General features: G+C 51.5%; 10 protein-coding genes across 10 annotated transcripts; 3 read left to right on the top strand and 7 right to left on the bottom strand.

Moving 5' to 3' along the window:
• Positions 1-1562: 1562 nt before the first annotated feature.
• YALI1_A07681g (uncharacterized protein) lies at positions 1563-2096 on the bottom strand (the record flags this gene model as incomplete). The annotated part of the gene is made up of 2 exons (XM_068281684.1): positions 1563-1874; positions 1917-2096. The coding sequence occupies 2 exons, from the start codon at positions 2094-2096 to the stop codon at positions 1563-1565; spliced, it is 492 nt and encodes a 163-aa protein (XP_068137785.1).
• Positions 2097-2158: 62 nt separating this feature from the next.
• Positions 2159-3358, bottom strand: YALI1_A07668g (uncharacterized protein; the record flags this gene model as incomplete). Its single annotated transcript, XM_499863.3, has 1 exon — positions 2159-3358. The coding sequence occupies one exon, from the start codon at positions 3356-3358 to the stop codon at positions 2159-2161; it is 1200 nt and encodes a 399-aa protein (XP_499863.1).
• Positions 3359-3604: 246 nt separating this feature from the next.
• YALI1_A07649g (uncharacterized protein) lies at positions 3605-5259 on the bottom strand (the record flags this gene model as incomplete). The annotated part of the gene is made up of 2 exons (XM_499862.3): positions 3605-4408; positions 5080-5259. The coding sequence occupies 2 exons, from the start codon at positions 5257-5259 to the stop codon at positions 3605-3607; spliced, it is 984 nt and encodes a 327-aa protein (XP_499862.1).
• An 873-nt stretch (positions 5260-6132) lies between these two features.
• Positions 6133-6693, bottom strand: YALI1_A07635g (uncharacterized protein; the record flags this gene model as incomplete). Its single annotated transcript, XM_068281683.1, has 2 exons — positions 6133-6262; positions 6305-6693. 2 exons carry the CDS (start codon positions 6691-6693, stop codon positions 6133-6135), a joined length of 519 nt encoding a protein of 172 aa, XP_068137784.1.
• Positions 6694-6816: 123 nt separating this feature from the next.
• YALI1_A07632g (uncharacterized protein) lies at positions 6817-7310 on the top strand (the record flags this gene model as incomplete). The annotated part of the gene is made up of 2 exons (XM_068281682.1): positions 6817-6973; positions 7018-7310. 2 exons carry the CDS (start codon positions 6817-6819, stop codon positions 7308-7310), a joined length of 450 nt encoding a protein of 149 aa, XP_068137783.1.
• Positions 7311-7827: 517 nt separating this feature from the next.
• YALI1_A07624g (uncharacterized protein) lies at positions 7828-9141 on the top strand (the record flags this gene model as incomplete). Its single annotated transcript, XM_499861.3, has 1 exon — positions 7828-9141. One exon carries the CDS (start codon positions 7828-7830, stop codon positions 9139-9141), a length of 1314 nt encoding a protein of 437 aa, XP_499861.1.
• A 33-nt stretch (positions 9142-9174) lies between these two features.
• YALI1_A07608g (uncharacterized protein) lies at positions 9175-9417 on the bottom strand (the record flags this gene model as incomplete). Its single annotated transcript, XM_068281681.1, has 2 exons — positions 9175-9211; positions 9254-9417. 2 exons carry the CDS (start codon positions 9415-9417, stop codon positions 9175-9177), a joined length of 201 nt encoding a protein of 66 aa, XP_068137782.1.
• A 1370-nt stretch (positions 9418-10787) lies between these two features.
• Positions 10788-12668, bottom strand: YALI1_A07575g (uncharacterized protein; the record flags this gene model as incomplete). Its single annotated transcript, XM_499860.3, has 1 exon — positions 10788-12668. The coding sequence occupies one exon, from the start codon at positions 12666-12668 to the stop codon at positions 10788-10790; it is 1881 nt and encodes a 626-aa protein (XP_499860.2).
• Positions 12669-14407: 1739 nt separating this feature from the next.
• YALI1_A07557g (uncharacterized protein) lies at positions 14408-14824 on the top strand (the record flags this gene model as incomplete). Its single annotated transcript, XM_068281680.1, has 2 exons — positions 14408-14473; positions 14516-14824. 2 exons carry the CDS (start codon positions 14408-14410, stop codon positions 14822-14824), a joined length of 375 nt encoding a protein of 124 aa, XP_068137781.1.
• A 97-nt stretch (positions 14825-14921) lies between these two features.
• Positions 14922-16331, bottom strand: YALI1_A07538g (uncharacterized protein; the record flags this gene model as incomplete). The annotated part of the gene is made up of 1 exon (XM_499859.3): positions 14922-16331. One exon carries the CDS (start codon positions 16329-16331, stop codon positions 14922-14924), a length of 1410 nt encoding a protein of 469 aa, XP_499859.1.

Here is a 16331-nt window from a genome sequence, read left to right as displayed (position 1 = left end):
GGAGTACGATGAGTCCTTGTACTGGTACTGTACAGTAGTGGACCAGACAAGACGGAATTTGCAAGATCAGGGGTCTGACTGAGTTGCTACGATGGATGAGATTGTTTGCTTCGAGGGACAAAAACTGACTGATAAGTCTTGGTTGATGCTTGTTGAGTCTTGGCAATTACTAGTTAAGTCTTGGCAATTCTTGTTAATTCTTGGCTAATTCTTGTTAGGTCTTGGCTAATTATTGTCAAGTCTTGGTGGGGCTTGCTAGTTGATTCTTGATGAGGCTTGGCTGAGACTGGTTGGGGCTTGAAGCATCTTCATACGCTCCAAGGGCTGAGGCAGGGTGAGCCCTAGATGCCTGCCTCACTACGATTGGCCAAATATATAAAGAGTAGACAGGGGGCCGACAGGGGGCCGACAGTTGAGTGTCTCAACTCCGACTCTTGCAACTAACAGTGGCTTTCTATATCACGACCAAGACCCCTCTCTCAAACTTCCATCAGGGACCAAGGAGTCAAAATGTGGAAATGGATTGAAGACTTGAGAAACCTGGAAGAGTCCAAGTCCGGACCTGATCAGCAGATGATACCACCCCAGAACCGACCCAAACGCACTACAAGTAGAAGGCCCTTGGCCCCTATCGACACCAACACTCGGCGTCAAGGAGATGCCAACCAGAAACAAGTACCAACACCCGTTTACGTCAAGCTACCTGACATGGAATACAGGGTGGGGAAGAAACACAGCAGAATCAACCAAACACGTGACGCCTTCACCAAGTCACGTGTCGCCGCTCCAGAACCCCTTCACGACCAGCCTCCTCCACAGACGTGTTACAGCGGAGACACCCAAGATTCTCACCGGGTATCTACTGTCTCCAACGCCAATATCAACAAGTGCAACATCAACTATCTGTTAAATTACAAGTAGCGTCGTACCATTATGTAAGTTCCAAGGCATTTCCTTTATTGCTATGTTAAGTAATCCCCTATCCTGTTTCCAAAACGTCCACCGTATCAACTTGGTCTGACCCTTGAACTGAAGCCTTGGTCAGAATATAACTAATCAAATCATACTTCTCCCGCATTCTTCTCCAACCTCACATCTCCAACCTCACATCTCCAACCTCAGGCAGACTGTCCCATTGCTCACAAACATCCATTTATCTCGTATTTGGGGAACGATTGTTCATTGGGTAGTCTTTTCCGGACCATTTATTTTCCCAATGGGTCTGCAGCATTCAATATGAATCTCAGTCTTCAACCAAATCTCAACTACATCTCAACTAAATCTCAACTAAATCTCAACTAAATCTCAACTAAATCTCACCTGGAATGTATTCCTACAGCTACTCGAACACCAAACAATACAAGTACGAGTAGGTGAATCCCCTCAAAGGCGATAACTACTGGCTTCATGTCTCTTACAGCCCTGGGACCACCAGTTTCCGACTATTGGACCTCACGAACGGTCCCAGCGAGTACAAATAAATGGAACTCGACAAGTATTTCTCCTACCAAGTCCAGATAATTTCAGTATACTCATCAGTACAACTCCTGGTCGATACTCGATTACAACCAAACAGATATGTACCATAACGGCATGCACTGCAAGTACATATTGGAGTCAAACGTGACTTTGATGAGCCTGTCACAGACCAAAGATGACAGCGAATCATATGTTATCGACCAAATGTGACAGTTATTTGACTGTAATGTGCCTGAAATCGCGTTGAAACATCCGATTGACGGTGCATGCTTCAATTCAGCCCTTGTAAACCCCCGGTTGAACCTCCTCGGTCCACGCTTGCTATGGACTCGGATCCATACGCGTCTTGTTTCATCCCGTGAACCTATAGAAGTACCCAAGTAGCAGTTCATATCCTTCTGTTGTCACTGGAGTTGTCGCCACCGTGACACCCACACCCGTGTCATTGTGACTCTGACCCTTCGCCACCTGCGACAACGTCCCTGGCACCTCGAGCAGCTTAGTCCCATCCATACATCTTCCTTAGAAGACTGCTGTGTAACTACATTGCAGACAGATCTGCGGAGAGAAGCGACAAGTGGTTGCCCTTCGCCACACTCGGCTCTCGTCGACACCATCCCCAGTGTATACCGTCATATTCTTGTAATTATACAACCAATGGCATAGATGAACTCGCAGTCTAGCCCAAATCCTCATCATGCTCCACCTCGTCGTCTCCAAGCTCCTCGTCATACTCTCTCTCCTGCTCTTCCATCTCTTCGGCCTCTTCCTCGTCGCTCTCATCGGCATCTCCGTCGCTCGCACTCGACTCTCCAGTGTAGTTTTCGTCGTCCTCCTCGTCCTCATCGTCGTAAGCCACAGGCACCTCGTTCTCTGCCTCATTCTGGGCAACAGCCAGGATGTTGTCGGGCTGCTGGTTCTTCATAAATGTCTTGGCCTTGAGTTTATCGTCAAAGGATTCGTTCTTCACAGCAATACGCTCCATGAAGCCAGCAATCTCGCCGTAGTGGCTCTGGTCAATCAGCGAAAACTCCATAGCCACATCGGGAGCGCTCTTGAGCACAATATTGATGTTGAAGGTGAGTCTGGTGATGGTTGAAAAGGAAATGGACTCAATGTCCTCCGTGTTCATGCACAAGAGAGGCTTCTTGAAGCCGAAAATCACCTCGTTCTGCATGAAAAACAAATAGCCCTCCCGCGCGCCCTTATGAGCAAGCACGTGGAACTTTTCGCCGAAAATCTCCGTGTCGGGGACCGAAATGGGCAAAGAGATGCCCTGACATCCCAGCAAGATGAGGTCCTTGTACATGAACTGGTTCTTGTCCTTGCCCTGCAGAAACAGCGAGCCGTCAAATGCCTTCTTAGCAGGCTCCTCAGGCACAGAAAACACCAGCGGCTGTGGAGGAGTGGTCACTTCCTGGGCAGCTCCGCCTGGAACAAACACAATGTTGAACAGAGGCGTTCCCGATCGATCGGGAACAGGAAGACAAGCCACACACCGAAAGTCGGCCGTATCCGTTGCAGGATACATGTCGTCCACTGACCCGTCTTCCTTGGACGACACCCACACCCACGTCTTGCCTCGAGGGTCGGCGCCAATGAAGACGTTGAGCTTCTTGCGGATCGGTAAAACCACGCTCACCTGATTGATGCCCAGAAAGATCTTCAGCTTGCTGACTATGCTCTCGGACAACGTAGCTGGCGGCCCATCCACCTTGGCCTTCTTGTGAACCAGCTCCGACTGCTCCTTACCACTGTCGTAAGCGAGCTTCACGAGACTGTCTATGATGACTTTGGCGTCGGCATTTTCGCGGTACAGCGACGTGATGCCGGCTGCGAGGTCCGATGGCAGTTCAAAAGGTCGCGGAGGCTGGTACATGTTGTTGAAGGGTACTCTCACACCGGTGTGGCCGAGATGATGGGGCCTGGTTCAATAGAGTTTCTGCATAGATGCAGTGTATTATATTACACAGGCGGTAAGTACCAACACAGTGCTACTAACAACGTCACTCTACAATACATACAGTACATCGTTTCGCGCCACTACCTCAATCCGCGTGCTCTTTCATTCATTATCATTTATCCTCACCGTTTATACATAACAATACTTTCCATCTATGCCCAATTATTTGCCTGCCTTCTTCTGCTTTCTAGGGGGAGTCACAGGCCGGCCACCACCCATGCCAGAGTAGACAAACTTCTGCTTCTTCTCGGCTGGCTTGAGAATCTGGAAAGAACACAGAAGAGACTCGTCGACAGACATCATGGCTCCGGCATTGTCAAACTCACCGCAGTAGTTGGGCGCCGAGAAGAGAGTGACAAGATGTCGCTTGGAGAAGAACTCGTAACCGTCCTCAACGACCTGGTGTGCTCGGCAAATGAGATCCATGTCGTGTTTTTGCAGGAACCGCAGAACAACGTCGGGACCAAAGGTGAATGACACACCTCGGTCGTTTTCGTTCCAGCCAGTAATGTCCTTGTCGGGGTCGGACCACAGCAGGTCGCACAGAAGACCCACGTCGGGGATGTCTGTGGGTCGCATCACACGACGAATCTGCTCCATGGTGTTGAGCTCGGGAGAAAGACCTCCATGCATGGCGAAAATCTTCTCGTCGATGATTGCTGCTATCGGCAGGCAGTTGAAGCAGTCGGTAAATGTCTTCCACAGCTTGATGTTATATCGCCGCTTGCACTCGTCGTAGAAGCCGTAGATTCGGTTGATAGATGCACACTCGTGGTTTCCACGCAGAATAAAGAAGTTTTCGGGGTACTTGATCTTGTATGCCAGAAGCAGACAAATGGTCTCCAATGACTGCTTGCCTCGGTCCACGTAGTCTCCGAGGAATAAGTAGTTAGCCTCCGGTGGGAATCCACCGTATTCGAATAATCGCAGCAGGTCGTAGTATTGGCCGTGGATATCTCCACAAATCTGGGTTAGTAAGGAGCTCATGAGAGCGGCCGTAAAACACGGCTAACGGGGTAATTGAAGGCAAAAGCAACCAGTAGAAACAACACGGCAACAACAGCACAAATAAATCCGACACACCGACAGGCATGGAAGGCGCGTTGTTTACACACAGAACGTTCACATGCGAGGAGCATCCATCAACGGCATCTGATATCCCACTTTTCGATAGCCACTTTTAAATGCCATTTTTCGTCGGTATTATTTTCATCTTCGTTCTCCGTTCTCAGGTCGATGGCGTGGCATGGTGCATGGCGTGGTGGGTGTGGTGTGTTGTGCATATACAGGTGCCCGCAACGGGAAAAAAAAAGCATGCGTATGCGGCGTTGTGGCAAAACATGGTGGATCGTTGTCGACGTGTGTTGAAATCAAAGTCTGTATTTTTCCCGAGTCTGTGATTTTTCCGATCGATGTCGTTGCTGTTGTTGTGTGTTGTGGCGATTGATTGGTTGCCTGACAAACCAAAAGTGGCTCTGGCAATGTTGCGTTTATCTGGACCTTCCCCCTCGATAAGAGTAAAGGCCCAACAAAAGCCCCGGCGAGCCGTAGGGCCACAAAACGCCGATAAAAAAGCGAGCAAAAAAAGCCGGCCAAAAACCCCCTCTGTCCGCTGGACAAAAAAACCAATTACTCACCTTGATGGGTGCCTCGAGCTCGAGCAGAATGGGCTGCTGGATGAAAATCTCTCGGGCCTTTGTGCAAAGATATCGAATCTCGTGCTCCATCAGCTGGACCTGCTTGCCGGGACGCGAGCCTCGGACCTCGAGCAGTCTGTCGATGACGGAGTCGAGATCAACTTCTTTCTGATCGGCCATAGTAGTAGTAGTCGTGATGTTAGGGCGTGTTGGTGGCCGTGTGGTGGGAGAGTGTTGATAAAATCTGACTGTATGATAATACGTGTGTCTTTTCCTAAACCTTGTCACGGGAGGGTAAGTTGGGGAGGGGAGAAGGTGTGGTGAGAGATTTGCCCACGAGGCGGTTCGGTAAACAGCAACAGTAACAAGTTGCCTGGTGCCAACGGTTATTCTTGAGACTGTGATTCAGGTCTCGTTGGGGGACGCCACCGAGTTATATACTCGTTTTTTTGGCCCCAAGTGTCACCCAATATTGCTCTCAATCTAGCCCCAATTAATTATAAAATAAAATATATATATTTATATATATGGGCAGCCCCACCTCCCACCTTATTGCTCCGCCCCTAGCGAATGGGGTTTGCACTGTGTACGACCCTCTTGGCTCAATGCTACCGAGCGTTGTCACCATGCCTGCCGCCACGCCCCAAATGTCCCACTGCCCAGAACCCGCTTGTGCGCGTGTGGAAGCTTTCTTAATATGTTGGTGGTGCTGCTCCTGTGCTGCTTCTGCGGTCCACTGTAACTTTGGCAGAACAGTGACTCACGGCACGGTCTCTGGGTGAAAACATATCCGGTGTTTGCTTCCATGGGGTTCCATGACTTGGCACCGAGCCGAATACGTAGTCGGGGCACCATATAAGACGAGGGCAACGCCCACTTTATTTTCCTGTCTCCTCCTGTTCCGTAGCAACTTTTCTCCGTCAAAATCTGCTCCTCCGGCTCTTTATTCTCTCCACTTTGGCCTATTGTCACCCCACCCATCCGCTCGACATGTCAGGCGTAATGTAATCCTGTAAGCCCCATTGTGAGGTTATCGACCATGCAGAGTTACGGTCATGTGACCAAAAAAGAGTACAGATCACGCGATCTCGAGGCCTGCGACTGCAGAACGACCACCAGTACTGGAACAGACACAATACACCGCCACCACCGAACCGAACAAAAGCACCCACCATTATTGCCCCTTTGCAACGCGATTGCGGCATTGCGCCGGTTTTGGAACTACCCCAACCCTGGATTATGCAGCAGTGCGACGAAACGCGACAGCAATCGAGTGAGTATCGGAGATGTGAGTGATGAGATATTGGAAAACGGCGGTTGATTGATTCGGATCGATCTGCCGTCTGATCCGGGGGCTAATCCGTGTCTCCTGTCGTTAATTGAGGTTTTTGGGCCAATAACGGTATAAATGTCCACTGGATCTATCACGAGTCGAGCATGAACTGTACGGTGCAGTGGGTACTGTAAGATTTTGATTCTAGGAGTGCTGGAAGAGTACGAGTACGGGTACGAGTACGAGTACGAAGTACTTGCACGGTATTTGTATTCGCACTGTATCGTACTGTAGTACTCGCACGGAGTACTCGCACGGGTACAGTACATACTCCCACTCATACTCTCACTCGTACTCGTACTGTACCCTTCCCACACGTTGCCATCTGACAGTGCAACGTCACATATCCGTCACGGGACCAATTGACGCTTGCACTTGCAATTCAGGTCTCACACGTCGGCGGAATGACGTACGAATCACGTGTCGATCAACGTCTGCAGAGGTCTAGTCCGGGAAGTTTCTCTTGTGCGATGAGTTTCGATTCTGAGACAAGCCGAGACAGGCCATTCCAGGTGGGCTGTGAAGCGAGCCAAAGGGCTGTGTGGAGAGGAGAACTGAGAGGTCCTGTGAGCGAGTATGAGTGAGAATCGTACTCGAACGCTGAGACCAATTACAGCACAATGTCGATACTGTAAGTAGGACACAACGAGCACGTACTATACGTCTTGTTGTTTTATCTTCTATCTCGCCCAGTATGTACGATACATACAATATCTACAGCACAGTACGAGTACATACTCTTGTACTTCTACTGTACTCACTCATGCTGTACTCACTCCTGCTGTACTCACTCCTGCTGTACTCACTCCTGCTGTACTCACTCAGGCATCACACGAGGCTGATCAAAAGCCGCACTCAAACAGTGTGCAAGGGACAATGGGCAAAGCACACATTGTAGAATCGTTTGTTACGTAACACATCGACCACCTCTCCGCCTACCGTGTCTTTAATTGGCCCTACCGCCCGTTGTAGACTGGTTGTATGATGTTGGGCATGCTTTGGTATATTATCGCTTGTGGCTCCCAAAATAGTCTAAACAATAAAACGGCCCAGTCTAAAAGTGGCAATAGATCATTAGCTGCTACTACAATGCGATAGCTGGGTAATGGAAGGGGTGACTCCGAGTGTGACATTTTCGTCTTCAGTGGCGCCCCTCGTCACAAATACATCTTAGATATATATATATATATATATATAGCTGCACAGCCCCTCCAGACTGTCTTCCTCGCCCTCCCCTCCAAACAAAGTTGACGCGTGTTTCAGACTGGAAGCAGATGCATCGCAGCAGAGGTTGGGTCGACTATAGGACTAACTATTATCGTTAACAGTTGGGATTACGTTTCTAAAACAACTCAAAGGCTTCGCTCAGCCCACGACACGACACACACTACAGACCCCGCAGACAGACACAAAAGATGAACATCCCCAGATTCATGCCGGGCCACGTGCTCCACACGTCCGAAGATATCCCCCAGAGCGAATCGCCTCTGGCGGGCCGACGAACGCGGCCCGTTTCGGAGGCCTTTTCTTCGTCCTACAGACACTCGGACCTCGGAGGGTACCCGCCGTATGGTCTGGGCGGCTCCGCCACGGCGGGACTGGGCTCTCTGAGCGCCGGAATGGGCAATCTGAACCTCGGTGGAACCACCCCGGGGCTCCAGCACCTGGGAGGCGGTCTCGCCAACACAGCAACCATGGACAGCGAAAAGTGGCTGCAGGACCTGGAGCTGTACAATGCGATTCTGGAGGAAATGGCCACTGTGTCGCTGGACAAGGACTTCAAGGACGAGCTGAGCTCCATTGAGCAGTGGTTTGGCGTTCTGTCGGACGGAGAACGGACCGCCGCCCTATACGCATTGCTCCAACAGACCAACCCCGTGCAGATTCGCTTCTTCATCACCGTGCTCCAAAAGTTTGGCAACATGGACTTTGACGGCTCTCCCATTGGCAACTCGTTCGAGAACGGAGCCCCTCAGCAACAGCAACAGACCTCGGCCCAGCCCTCCCCCATGGGCCAGGGAGCTATGGGCCAGGCCATGACCGGCGGTCTCGGAGGCCTCGGAGGTCTGCACCCCCACCAAACTACCCACTCCAACCTCAACCCCAACGCCCACAACCCCATCTATGCTCCTGTCGGTACCTTCCCCTCTACCCCATCCCATAAACACACGTCGTCGCTGTCTACCGAGCCCATCGGGTCGCGAAGATCCATGATCGCTACCCCCGAACACGATCTCAACGCCCAGATTGCAAACACCACCGCCATGAAGCTGGCTGCTCTGAGTACCGTGTCCAACCGAGCCTCGCTAGACGATAGAAGCAAACGAAGCTCGTTCCACCAACACACAAACTCGCAGGAATCGACCCCCACAAAGCCAGGTACTCCGGGCGGCTCTCCCGCCCCCGGAGCCCACTCCCTGGCAACTCCAATGAAGGGCCATCATCAAACCTCGTCCTCTTCCTCCATTACACAGCTGTCTGGGGCATCCTCAGCCTCTCCAGCCACGGACATCAAACTGCTACGAGACGTGAGTGCATGGTTGAGAGCCCTGAGATTACACAAGTACACAGAGTGTTTCAAGGATATGGAGTGGCAAGATATTGTACAGTTGGATGATGCACAGCTGGAGGAAAAGGGTGTCAACGCCCTGGGTGCGAGAAGAAAGATGCTCAAGGTATTTGAGCAGGTCAGGGATGCACAGAAGGATGGTACCTTGGGCGGTGTTTGAGAAGTGGACTTTTGAAGTGCTCGGCACCCGAACTCACGGCGATAACAGCGTGTGACTCGGAGCACGAACTCTGCGGTCGAGTGCAACCACAGCAAGACGAGAAGAGTCCTACGCATTTGACACTGTTCTTGGAGGTACAGTATGTACATGGAGGTTGTACGAGTACGAGTACAAGACAGCCTTGTTCAGTATATTGTACGGGTCCAACACACTCCACTGGCGGCGCATGCAAAAGTAGCCATTTCTAGTAATGTCATTTATAATAGAGATCAACATCGGAGTTAGAACCTAGGTGTTTTAGTACGGTGGTTGTTCCGACGACAGTACGTCCGAATGGCCGACTACAGTACATCCGACTGACTGTGACTGACAATTCTCGACATTATCACTACTATCACCACTACGTGAAGCAATGTATGTCTCTCAACAACTGATCGCCGTCCGTATAGCTCGTATCTAAGACACAATAAACCAAGCTTGATTTTCTCCCCACTTTTCAGTCTGTAATTTACAGAACCGAGAGTTGTTGCGGGTGATCATTCCATCAGGCTTGGAGAGCGGGTGTACTTGTACATGGAACAACTGGTGCGAAGAGCTGCCAAGAGCTGGTAACTACAGCACAAGTACCGGCGGAACGTTTCAGACTTTTAATCGTACTTTTACTACTATTCAATCATTGATAATAGAGAGGAAAGATATCACTGCTCTCCCTCAGTGGGGTGGACCTGTCTGACTTCTTCTTACAACCTCCATCTCAACCTGCATCTCAACCTCCACCTAACCTCCACCTAACTTCCACCTAACTTCCATCTCAACATCCACCTCAACATCCACCTCAACATCCACCTCAACATCCAAACGATTCTTACTCTCTCACCGTAAGTCTTTCACTTCCCCTCCTCCTCTCTCTACTCGTACCGGCACCGATACCGGTATCAACCAACGGCTACCTCCATAATATATACCGAGTAGACCTTCCTAAGCTGGGCAGACCCCGATATCACATACTGTACAGTATGTACATCCCAGACCACCTGCCAATATAATTAACACTGCATAGTATATAATAAAGAAGCGATAATAAACTGCACCGAATAATGTCTGGTTTTTGGTTTTATCTTCGCTTGTTTTTCCGGCAAATAATACCGACCAAACTACCGCACACCCCTGGCTTAGTAACGTGTAACATAGCGCTGCGTCTGGCACGTGACCCGAACATTTCCAGGCATTGCTTATCTAACACAAATGCTCTGAAAGATGATGTAATCGTTAGTTATACTGGTGCTTGCACACTGTACTGATACCCTCATTCTTTACAACTATCATAACTCCATGCCCGAAGTCACTACTTGTATAGAAGTACGGTATGTGTAGATGTACACAGTATGTACAGACTTGTGCGACACCTAGACCAACAGTTATCATAGCCAATGTTCTATAGCACGGAAAATACATCATTATCCGCATGGTCTATAAGTGTCATTTATGATCCCCAAGCCCAGAAATGTAGTTGTACTGTGCACTGTACAAAGTGGCTTCTCTCCCTACAAAAGTCCCTCTCTTCTTCAGCAAAAGTCGTGCTCACACTCGCTGTAGGATCAAGTACTTAGGGGTCTATAATTACTCTATCACATCTATAATACATACTATACAAGTCTGCTTTCCCACACCGCCTTGTTCTCCTGTAGCGTTTTGAAGGCGTACCCAAACTCGGGGAACGCGTCAGAAAACTGTTGGAACAGCGGATATGCAAAAATATTGAGAAACGACACTTGCGACTGCGCCAGGTTCGCATTCTTGCCACAGTTAGGCGGCAGCGTCTGCACGTTGCAGTCTGTCTCCACGTCCTTCACCTCGGAGAACTCGCACTGCAGCACCCGGCCCCATTTCTCTGCCAGATCCAGTCGTCGCGTCACGTTGCTCACGTCCGCGCACTTCATGATCATGCTGCCAACCAGCTGCCGGTCTGCTGGCGACAGATTGCCGCGCTCCTCGTTGCACCGGCCCTTGCCCTTGCTTCGGCACCGTGCGCTGAGCTCGTTCCAACGGTCGACATAGTTGAAATGCTGGGCCATGTCGGTGGCCAGAACGGACTCCACAATGAGCTTCTTGAGGTGAGGCTCCTGGGTAGCGGGCCAAAAAATGTTAAGCACCCGGTTCAGCACACAGGCGTGGTACGACTCCAGTACCGACTTGTCGTTGAAAACCTGGGCCATGGGCGAATGCGAGCTCACCAGGAAGGCGTTAGTCACCCCAGGGTGGCTTATGTCGTGGCCAATAGCTGCAATGATAACCACCAGCGACTCTGCGGGGGTGAAGACGGCCGGTCCGATAGGCGGAATCATGGAACAATTGGGGGCCCGTTTAAATAGAGGAGGAGGCAGACATCCCAGTCGAATGAGAAACTGGAAAGTGGCCTGCATCACGTCAATGGCGTGACGGAAGTTGTGGTATGGGTTTTCATGGTGGTATGCGTCCCGCATCATGATGAGGAATCGCACCAATTCGGGCTCTTCCAGTCGGTAGGGTTCCAGGCCAGGAAGAGATAAGATATACTGGAACATGACGAGCGCCATGATGACCAGCTCATCGTACGACAGCTCAAAGGGATCGTAGTCCCAGTCAGCAATCCGTTCTCGAGCAGCCTCCAGGTCGGCTTCCGTGTACGAAAAGCCATGGTCGAACTGAAGCAGCAACTGCAGGTCGTTTCGGCCGTCAATGACGAGGTGCCGCAGCAGGTTTTGTCGTCTCTTGTTATCCGACAGACCCACCCGTAGCTTGATTCGATCCACATGATGCGACATGGTCTGCAGGAAGACGGACTTCTCCTGCACAGTAGCCTCCAGAATCTCACGCTTGAGGGGGTTGGGACCCACAAAGTCGACTCCCGAAGAGTACAACTGCACGTCGCACACGGCTCCATCTCGGGAGATGGCCACGATGGAGATGGGCAGATGATGGAAGTATATGTAAATCTGCGAGATGATGGACCGGGCTGACACTGGTGGCTTGTGGTTGTGGCTATGGTGGTTGTGATTAATGTGGTGTGCGTCCGAGTGGCCGTTTTCATGCGGTGCCGAGTCGTCGTGGTTGGTGTAGTACTGCGTCACGTCGATGGCAATCAGTAGTGACGGCGTCTTTCGCTCGGGCTTGTTGGTGCTGGCGATAATGTCAAACACATGCTTGGGTGAGTCCGTGAGCACAAGTTCATTGGCAAAGTCCTGCAGCACGGCCACATTCTGTTCGTGCAACTCCTGCGAAATGGGCTTGCTAACATTGTTGCTGTCGTTGCTGTTATTCTCGTATAAGCTGCCCTGGTTACTGCCGGTCCCCACCGGCACGAATCGCGACCTGTTGTTTGTGATGCTGGCGGTGGGCTTTGTGATTGTGCTTGTGCTTGTGCTTTTGTTGCTGTGTGTGTCGGTCCTGCTTTGCCACGAGAAGAAGGACGGTCGGTCCTGGCACAGCACATTATCTGGCGCCAAGCTGGGGTCTAGGTAGATGGCTCCGTCGTATTTCATCGCCATGCTGTGTGTGTTGGAATGGTGTGTCGGTGTTTCTGTGTAGCTCGTTTGGTTGTGGTGTCGTGTGCAATCGGTTGGCGTAACTGGAGTGTATCTCCACTTGCGAGTGTCGAGTCGTTAGCGGTTGGTCAAGGTAGGGTTGAGGAAGATAAGAAAGAGGAAGAAAGAAGAAAACGCAGTGGACGACAAGTAGACAAGTTCAACCCACACGGCCGGTTTCCGTCTGGCGGTTCCCTTTTTTTTGTGTTTTTGTGATTTTAAAAAAGTGTGAGGGAGTCCAACGTTCAAAAGAACAGACGATAAAATGCAGATAACGTTGCAAACAGGCGGCGTTGTCTTCTTTTGGTTCACACGGATTTTTACGTCGCCAGACAAGGGAAGACGTTAAACGCTATTTTAAAGCACTGTGCCTTTGGTATGACGTGTACGCTGGCAAGCGAGGGGTGCAACCCAGCGGACAGACAACGGAACAAACGGGGCAAAACGGGTGCTAGTGACGGCGGTTGAGGGGAATCCCGGAGTTTATATGTATATTTATGGTCCTACGGAGCTGTGTCTCAGGTCTCACCTGACCGTCTGGGTCTGTCGCTTTCCCCCCTCAACCGTTTAACTACACACCCACCTTGCCCCATCATGATCCACCCACCAACTCCTCGCATCAGATCCACCCCTGCGACAACCAACAAGCCTCCCTTCCACACTCCTCGCTTCCAGCAACAAACTTTTGGTTATATGCACACTAACCTCATCATGTGCCACCTTCCAAATATGTCTCACTCAACAACCGTTGACTGGCTTTTCGGTTTCCCTTGGTTTGGTTTTTCGTTTGTCCAAACACCCCGGCATTTGGTCCAAAACCAAGACAAGACAAGCCCGTGCCAACGGGATAAACTACCGATGCAGTCGGCGTAAGCCTACCGTCAACGAGCGTCGGTCCTGACTGCCAGACACCACCCCAAACTGCTCAGGCACCACCCCATTCCCGGACTGGCCGCGCTTGCTCATCTCGGCAAGGTCCCCAAATCCAATGGCGTCTAATGTTTACCACCGGCCGTCTTCTACGGCTGTTTCATTGCGTCCAAGCATAATATGCGCGACCACGAGTCCGTGTCACTCTGAGGGAGGTACAGAGGGTACAGTACGGACCGCAGAGGGCACGGTCGCTGCGCACGGTATCGCAGCGCACCGTTTCGCTACATCGAGTAACATGAGACTCCACGGATCGCAAATTTTTCACCCGCCAAGTGTCTGAGGCTCTGCACAGGCTTCCCCTCATCCTCCTGGAAAAAAGCGCCAAAAGACGTTTGGAAACCCCGACGGTAGCCGACAATCAGAGTGGCACTCGACTTTGGGTTCGTGTGTAAATGGCCGTTTATTTCCATCTCATAGATTGCGTGCCAAGCCGGAAAAAGCCCGTGTTTAAACGCTAAACACATGTCCAACGCGCCATTAAACGGATCAATAACACAGGCGAAATGGCCAAAAAGGAAAGGGCAAAGCACGGGCAAAGCAAGGGCAAAGCAAGGGCAAAGCACGGGCAAAAGAAATTCTCGCCTTCCCCTGAACTCGGACTGGGACTCCGCCCTGGGACCTGACTGACGCTCAAATCGACTGTCAGAAGTATCAATAATAGGCTTTCCGCATATTGACGATGCCGGATATACCATCCCGTGCAATTTCACATACCATGGCGAAAATGTGTTATTATTTGAGACCCACTTGAACTCACGCAGGAGCACGTGATGTTACGATGGTGTGAGCGACCAAGCTCCAGCCTCGGTCGGCGAGTTTGGTACGATTTGATACGAGTTTGACACTACAAGCGACATACATTAACAGAACCTCTAGAGTACGACAACGATACTACGCCTACGCCTACACCTACGCCTACACCTACACCTCTGTGGAGGCGCAGGCGCGGACTGCACATTCTCTCTTGTCACGCACTATTCCCGCTATCACCGACTGAGAATTTTTATTCGATAGATGTTATTATTCGTCCTATTTTTCCGTTCGGCATAACCTCGGCACACTTTCACAGCAATAGAAAATTAGGGTTGCGGAACAAAGAAAAAGGAACGCAGATGCATCAAGGACGCTGCAGCAGCAGGGCAGGAAAAGCGCAAAATGCAGCCCAGAGCGGCGGCAGGAAAAAATAAAAGAAGGAACGAAAAAGTTGCATGCATCCGTATCCAACGGTCGCTTGATTCCAACGGCTTTTTATTTGCCGCTCGGGCTGCAGCAGGCAGGCGCCCTTCACCAACGGTTGGAGCCTAGCAGCCACGTGCCCGACGAGAACTGAGGAGACGTGGTGGGCGAGCCTTCGGGAGACTCGCTGGGCGGCGTAGAAGGGGCGTCTGACGACTCCGGGGCTCTAGAGGCAGAACCACTAATGGTAGACGGCTCCTGTCTTCTGCTGCCGCTTTCAACGTCGAGCATTGCCGGCACGGAAGCCGAAGGCGTCAACTGCGACCCACCGCTAGTGCGAGCGGCTGCAGGAGACGAAACGGCAGCAGAGGCGGTCGCAGAAGAAGCCGCAGCAGAAGAAGCCGCAGCACTAGTAGAATCTGTAGTAGCAGCAACCCAAGCCTTTTGCGACGCGCTGTCTCCAGTAACTACTCCTTCGGGCACCGACAAAATCTGAGGAGGGCCGCTAGGTCGCAAAAGAGAAGAGGCTCGCGAAGTACGTGTTGAGGGGGGAGCCGAGCCGAGGAAAGTGGTGTTGAGCATAAACATGGCTGGCGAAGAGGTTCGACGCTTCATGGACATGTCGCTGCCCGGGGGCGCCAAGCCATCAACATTGGACCTGCCAGGAACACTGCCGTTGTGAGCTGCACCTGTCGTGCCGGCTGCAACGTTCAGGAGGTCCAGCTGCCAAGAGCCAATGCTAAACTTCTCCTCCACCTGATCGGGGCCCAGCCACGCCCAGTTGGTGATGGACCCCGCACGTGATCGGGACCCGGAGTCCTTTGAATTGTTGCCGGCACTGGCAAACGAGCCGGCCTCGTCAGCCTCCTCGTCGCGTGACACGAGAGAAATGCTGCCGAGCCGGATTTCGCTGAGCACGGGCTCGCCGCAGAAATGGGTCAGCAGAGAAGACACTCCGGCGCCGTGGGTGACGATGATGAGCGTCTCAATCTTGCGGTTGTGTTTAGAGTAGAAGCCATTCAGACGTTTGAGATAATGCTCGAATCGCAGATGCATTTCCGACCAGAACTCGCGCATGGAGCCCGAGTCTCCGAGACAGGTAATGTTCCATCCGTTCTCCACCAGTCGTAACTTACTTTGTCGTTGCAGCGCAGACACAGCCTGGTTGGCCAAGTCGGCATGGTTGTCGTCTGGAGGAGGGCTCGAGTTGGCAAAGTAGTCGGGCGTCAGCCATTCGCCTAGAGCCGCGTCCATTCGGATCTTGGGATTGCATCCAATCAATTCCTCCGCAATATGGGCTGCTGTTTGCACACATCGTAGAAATGGCGACGTGTGGACCATGACCCGTGTGGGCTGTTGATGCATTAAGGAACGGATGTAGCGACCCGCCTCTGTGGCCTGCGAGTGTCCGAGATCAGCCAATGGAGGATTGTATCCATATTCAGCCGTTTCGGCCCAGTTGCTCTGAACCGTGTCCTGACGAGTGGTGTGTCGCACAATAAAGATCTGTTTGACCAT

This window comes from Yarrowia lipolytica, chromosome 1A (assembly GCF_001761485.1).
Source record: "Yarrowia lipolytica chromosome 1A, complete sequence".
Lineage (NCBI taxonomy): Eukaryota > Fungi > Ascomycota > Dipodascomycetes > Dipodascales > Yarrowia > Yarrowia lipolytica.
Note: the sequence above shows the minus strand (reverse complement) of the source record. Positions and strands in the feature narration are given on the sequence as shown.